Source organism: Cariama cristata, unplaced genomic scaffold (genome assembly GCF_000690535.1).
Source record: "Cariama cristata isolate BGI_N322 unplaced genomic scaffold, ASM69053v1 scaffold555, whole genome shotgun sequence".
NCBI lineage: Eukaryota > Metazoa > Chordata > Aves > Cariamiformes > Cariamidae > Cariama > Cariama cristata.
The window spans coordinates 47,867-54,481 of NW_009615565.1; the positions used below are offsets into that span (position 1 = coordinate 47,867).

At 41.3% G+C, this 6,615-nt stretch overlaps 1 protein-coding gene across 6 annotated transcripts in view; it reads left to right on the plus strand.

The window, feature by feature from the left end:
- The window catches only part of ABI1 (abl-interactor 1), a 29,682-nt gene extending 23,067 nt beyond the window's left edge, over nucleotides 1-6,615 (plus strand). For 3 of the 6 annotated variants that reach the window (XM_009699828.1, XM_009699827.1, XM_009699829.1), the window contains 3 exons: nucleotides 31-117; nucleotides 4,147-4,332; nucleotides 5,727-6,615. In XM_009699828.1, coding sequence (XP_009698130.1) covers nucleotides 31-117; nucleotides 4,147-4,332; nucleotides 5,727-5,902 — 449 coding nt within the window. In that variant the 3' untranslated portion in view covers nucleotides 5,903-6,615. The remainder of the gene's footprint in view (nucleotides 1-30; nucleotides 118-4,146; nucleotides 4,333-5,726) is intronic. The other 3 variants (XM_009699830.1, XM_009699832.1, XM_009699831.1) reach the window with 1 other exon arrangement.

Sequence of the window (6,615 nt, forward strand, 5' to 3'; positions counted from 1 at the left end):
TCCCCGATATGGTGTGCCTGTTGCTCCCAGTTTCTATTGCTCCACCCCCTCCCCCTATGCCTCAGTTGACTCCACAGATACCTCTCACAGGCTTCGTGGCCAGGGTGCAGGAAAACAGTAAGTTTGGACAAGCTGAGCTGTTAAAGGGTAGAGCCTACTTTCTTCTAGCATGCATGGCTGGCAAGTCAGATTCTATTTTGTTTCCTTTTCCAGAAGCTAATACCATCTTGCATTCTAGTGTCAATATGCTATTGGAGCTGAAGGGCACACTCTTCAATATTTTATAACATGTGCATGATTATTACTGACCCATTTAAGTTCTGAACTGCAAATTTATTATAGAGATACAGTGTGAAATATGTGGCATACGCTTGGTGTGAATATAGAAATGTATCTTAATTAAAAATATTAATTTCATGTTGAATCATCCTGCCTGAGACTTTCACTAGGGATAATTGATTAGTTTTTATTAGAAAGGCTTGTGTAGGCTGTCAAAATATGTACTGTATAACCATTGATTCTAATACTGTAGTAGTTTTCAGGAAGCTGTACAGCTGATTGAAAATGTGCGGTCTTATGATCTAATGCCATTACAAAGGAGCTTGTAAGGTATTTCTCCTCTCAGCAGCCTTTCATTCTCCATTTCTTTGTGTTCTCTGGCCAGATTTCCCTACTGAGCTTCTTGCAGCATAGCTCTGCTTGTTAGGTTTGTGAGAGATACGCTCCCTGGCTATGATCTGTGCTGCAAGGTATTCTATACTAGTAACTCTGCTTTTACTGTTACTGCTTGATTAACTTCAGGTGAGTGTTACTGTCCCAAATGCTCGTGCGAGTGTAAATTCATGGTCCTGATCTGGGGACATCTTTGCTGCAGGAGTATGTTGCAGTTCTGTAAACAATAGAAGGAATGCAGTGTAAATTGGGCATGAAGTAAGTATAAAATGTTTTTGAAGTGTTTGGGAGCCATAGTGAAGTTTGCTAGGATCTCAGGGGCTACTACTACATAGTAGCTATATAGCTCCAGCATATGTTTAGGGACCCCAGATCTGACTAGTGGTACTGTTCAGTTTCCCCTTAGAGCTTTTAAGTGGTCATGTTCTGAGCATTCCCCTAGAGATAGGAGGCATCTTTCTGGTTCTTATTTGAAAAGAAGGTATTTTGGTGTTGTGCTGCATAAATAGTAAGAATCATGTTGATGTAGAATAGTATGCCACAAAATTGTGTTGACAAACCTTTCCCAAATTCAAAGTGTAGAGGTAAACCTACTGAAGATGAAGGTCACAGAATGTCTTCACTTGCAGATGAACTTGAGAAAATTGACATCTGCTTCTGAATTGTTCTAAGTATTGTCCTCCTGGAGATAACACAGCCTTGGGAGAGTGGAGGTGAAAGGGACAGACTTTTTCGTATGTGCAACGACAAAATACAAGCTGACTTGTGAATGAGATTGCAGCAAAAATAGCTGAAGCTTGAAATCTGGTCTTAGGAATTGTTATTTTTATTTTCTTTCCTTTAACAGTCCCTTGGGTTTGAAAGTTACAGAATGAGTATGGCTTCGAGCTGCTGTTGCCTTATTTCAGAGGCAGGGGTGCGTGTGGCAGTCTGCGCATACGCTCAGCAAAACTGGCTGTAGAGGCTGTTGTTGAGTTTTGGCATTGTGTGCTAGACTTTCATCTGCCTCATTTTCTGCAAGAAGTCCACAGGGGAGTGGAGTTAGGGAGACGTGGGTAGGCTTCTCTTTTCCTTATCATAAAGATCTGTGGGTTTGGAAAGCAACATCCTCTGCTCTGTGGACTTCTTTCAGAGGACAAGGACAGAGGGCTTAGAAACTCTGCATCGCCTGTTCTTTTTTTCCTGCGCCCTGTGCCCAGACTGTGGGTATCTCCTACAGAGAGGTTTTCCAGTGTGTCCGGTGCCCAGGGGCAAATGATTAGATGTAAATTGTTGTACTGTCATACCCAATCCTTTCAAAAAGAGTCTGCTGATCTCCATTTAAAGAACAGGGATGTGAATACATACAAGAGAAGATGTCTCAATTTGGAGCTGTATAAATACTGATCCTTTTGCCCTTTCTCATTTAGTGTAGTTTTCTGTATGCTTTTTTCCCTCCCCTAGGAAAAGTAATGCTGTTCTGAAGTCTGCCTGTTTTAAGTTCAGAACCAGGAAAAGTCTAGGTTAAAATCTGAGAGGCGGGGGAATACTTCCATGGGGTGGCACTTGTCTAATTTTCTGTTCCATTCTCTCCCTTGTTTAAATGTGAAGTTGAATCGTTTTAAATGTTTCCTATAAAGCATGCAGTTTCTGCACTGCATCTCAGTTAGGGTATGTGTTGGCACTTTCACACTTGCATTTTCTGCCCTCTTTTCTTCTTTTCAAATATGCAACTTCATTGTTGAATAAATACAACTTTTTGCATTCCTTAAGGTAAGGATTTCTCAAGATCTCAAAGGGTTGTTGTTTCAATACTGGTTTTTTTCCCCTCCCCTGGCTGCAGACAGAAAATAAGGGGAGAAATACATTTTGTGAAAGATGTGCCGAAACTACTGCACAAAACCAATCCATTTATAAACAGTGTTGTCGTGTCTGTGGTGGATTAATGAAGCCTGCCTGTGAGTGCTATTCAGTAACACGGGCGAGACGTAGCATTCACTCAGCCAAAGACTTTGTTAGTCTGTCTCCAAGTGACATAAATGGGCTTCTGTATGGGAGAGGAATCACTAATACAGTGGCAGCCAGTCTTACTGATGGAGAGAGCTGTGGGGTGACCAGCTCAGCTGGTCAAGTTGAAGAGGAGCTGGGTTTGCAGGTAAAGAATAGTATTAGCTCTTCAAGGGGTAGAGAGCGGGCTGGGTGCCAGGGGCAGCCTCTGCCCTAGCAGCTCCTGCTGGCCTCCACCCCCTGGCAGCAGATTTGGTTTCCCCTACACCAGTGCAGCTGGTCTGACCCAGCTAGGACATGGGAGCTATGTTCAAGCCCCTTGGTGGGGGCATGTGGATGAAGAGCAAAGGTTAGTCACTGCTGGAGCAGTGGCCAGGCGAAAGTAAAGAGCATTAAAGCAAACAAAAACCCTGTTTCTAATCTCCAGTGCCATTGTAACTAGCAGTAGCTAAAGCTTCACTCAGTTGTTCTTTCCTTGCCCTGCAGCTTGGCTTTCTTCTCAAAATTAAGTGTAGTGCTTACACGTAGGTCCCTGTGTAGTAGACCACAGTTGCCAAGGAACAGGATAAGTGACTTGATGTCTTGCACCTGAGAGTGCTCTTGCTCTCCTTTGCTGCCAGCTGCTGTGAACGTACTGAAAACTAATTTGATGAACTGATTTTAAGAATGATTTGTCCCATAATGCCTTTCTCTCTTTCACTTTCCCAAAGCAACTTGTAATTGAGCTGACTGGAGAATCTCGGGGCAGGGATTTGACATTTTGGATTATACACTTAATTCCTTGAGCAGTTTTTCCCCAAGAGCAGCAGCTGCCTGTTGTAGCTTTCCATTTGTTAATTGAATCCTGGATGCGTGCACACACAAAAGCTAGTCTGCAAGATAAGGATCTGTACAAAGCTTTTCTTCTGCAGAAGGATTACTTGGCTTTCTCTTACCTGGTTAAATCTTAAACACTAGTCTCTTCCCTTTTTTTAACGCTCCACACCAGATCTTTTTGTCCCTTAATGCTAGCTCTGAGAGAGAAGGAATCCAAGGAAGCAGTGTTCAGAAATAAATTAAAGTGGTTGTTATAGACAAAGGATTTGTTAAAAAATAATCAAGCTGCTGGTCCAGTCCAGAGGCCTGTTGCTGCCTGGCTCAGAGGGTGCCACTCGGAGTCCTCCCATAGCTAACTGCTGCAGCTAGCCCCTCGGCGCATGGACGTCGGAGCAGGAAGCTTTTCTCTCTGCTGGTGTTCAGCTTATGCCCTGCAGCATGTGCTTTGATTCTAGTAGTGTTTAAACATAGATTTGACCACTAATAACAAATGTAGTTGTATGTTGTAGCTGTTAATGCAAAGCCTCTGTTTCTAATCAGTGCATGGTATTATAGTGCATGCTATGTGTGTTGTCCCCCCACCCCTTTTATTTACAGTGTACAGCCTCAGGTTTGTTTGCATCTCCACACTGTTTTGATTTAAGAAAAAAAATAATCTCCAAACGTTTCTAGTTGCTGATAGCCCGACTCCTCCCCCCCCACCGCCTCCTGACGAGATGCCGATGTTTGATGACTCTCCTCCTCCTCCACCCCCACCCCCCGTGGATTATGAGGATGAGGAGGCTGCTGTTGTGCAGTACAGCGATCCCTATGCAGATGGAGATCCTGCTTGGGCACCTAAAAACTATATAGAGAAAGGTAAGAGATGCGTTGCAACTGTGTGTTACTGCAGTATCAGAGGATTAACGGTATCTGAAGGGAATGAAGGACTTAGCTTGGGTCTGATGAAAACAGTCATTGTCCCTGCCAAGTCAGAATTCAAACCATTCTTTTCTTAGTTTGTCTGTGGCTACACCTAATGTGCTAAAATATAATCCTTCTTTGGAAGGATTATAAAATACCTTCAAGCATTCTAGAATGGATAAAAAAATTCCTTTGTTACGAGAAGCAGACTTAAGTCAGATGGCTTTCATCTTTGCTCAGCTGCTGGACTGTGTCTGGAGCTACCTCAGGATTGCTGCGCAATCATCTAGAAATACTGTTGCAAAACGACCAGGAAGTCCGAGCTCTATTTATCCCATCAAACTAGATAGCTCAAGCGGCTCGTTAGACTTCCAGCTATACACTATAGCAAGGCTTCCTTGGAGACTTATCACTGACTCTGGATAGCAGACTATGAACTGTGCATAGGTATAAACGCATATAGAAAATGTCTCTTCCCATGAATAACTGAGATGCTGACTTCCTGCCTGTAGAGTTGTCCGTATTGTCAGTGTTCCAACAGTGACCACAGCATGTCAACAGCAATGTTGCAAGTTTTCTCATGATCTGGCTGGTACTGTAGTGCCTCTGACATGGGGTAGGGTACCTGTGATACCTGTCTTGGCAGAACTGCTGTGTTCCATCTTCACTCCTAGCTGGATTGTGTGCAGGATGTACCCACGGGATGAAAATAACAGATGCACTGCATCATTATTTGCTAGACATTAAGACATCAGATTTCTGAGAATATATGTATGTGTAAAATAGTAGGTTCTCAGAATTCATAAAACTGACCAATTGCATAAATCCATGTTAACTGTTTTGAAGGGTAAGGCTGTGATGTCCAAAGTTTGTGTATTCACAGTGGTAGTTCTTAATTCCAGTATTACTGGTGGCAACAATTACTTTCCTTAGGGAGATCTCCACTTTGTTAATTGCACACTAATCAAGAGGTCCCTCTACAGGGATCTATACACTTTTGAGGTAATCTGACCAGAAATGACTGCCACACTCATGGACACAGTTATTTCATAGTTCAGCTTTTAAGTGCTATATGCTCTGCTTTACTGTGTCGCAGTGAACTGTCCACTCTGTCAATCGTTTAACTGAGCATTTGGTGTAGTTAACACCCACTTCTTACTGGTAGCCAATGTTGCAACAAAAGTGCAATTTCATTTTCTGGACTTAATGTTCAACAGGGAAAGCATATGAATTCATTATGGAAAATCCTAGGATAGCAAACTAGTCTTTTAAGAAATAATTGTACTTCAAAAAATGTTAATACTGGTGCTATTAATAAAATGCTAAACATGTCCCTGTTCGATCCACAGTTGTTGCTATATATGACTATACAAAGGACAAAGACGATGAGCTGTCGTTTATGGAGGGTGCAATCATTTATGTGATAAAGAAGAATGATGACGGCTGGTATGAAGGAGTTTGCAATCGAGTAACTGGCTTGTTTCCTGGGAATTACGTTGAATCAATCATGCACTATGCCGATTAAAATCCTTTGCTTTTCAAAGTTCGGTCTTGTATTCAGTCATACCGTGATTATTTACAAGGGGTAACTAAAAGCTAACAGAATTGTCTTAATATACTTTCCAAAAAAATGTGCCCATTTCTTCAGGCCATACTGTTTTAATGGTATGATTGAATGTCCATCTCTCTAAGTCTCTGGAGACAGTATGTCTTACCTGATGGCAATTTGTAAAACAAGCAACTGTCTATAACTGGTTATACTTATTTACTTATGCATTGTTAATTTTATGACCAGCCTAAATATTCTGGGGAAGTAGGGTATAATATTTAATGAACCATGATCAGATTGTGCCATTACATTTTTCAGTACAGCATGGTAACTAACACTACGTTAGACTAACACATTAAAATCTGGATGAGAAGTTTAATGTTAGTGCTGGTCATATTACTTTTTGTTTAGACTCTTTGCTCATTCTTGAACTATATTTGTTTAAAGCATGCATACAAACTTATGTATTGAAATATACTTTTTTAAAAATCCAAGATGCTTCCAATTGTTGTAATCTTTACCTGGAGTATTCTCACTAAAGTCTATTACAATGAGTTGTTTGGGTCTAAGGTGTCCATGTGAATCAAAAAATGGGTGGTCTTATGTATGTGTAATTTGTACCCAAGTTTTTTTAATGAGTAAATTTACATTATGACTTTTTCCATTCATAAATATATAAGTGAACCAAA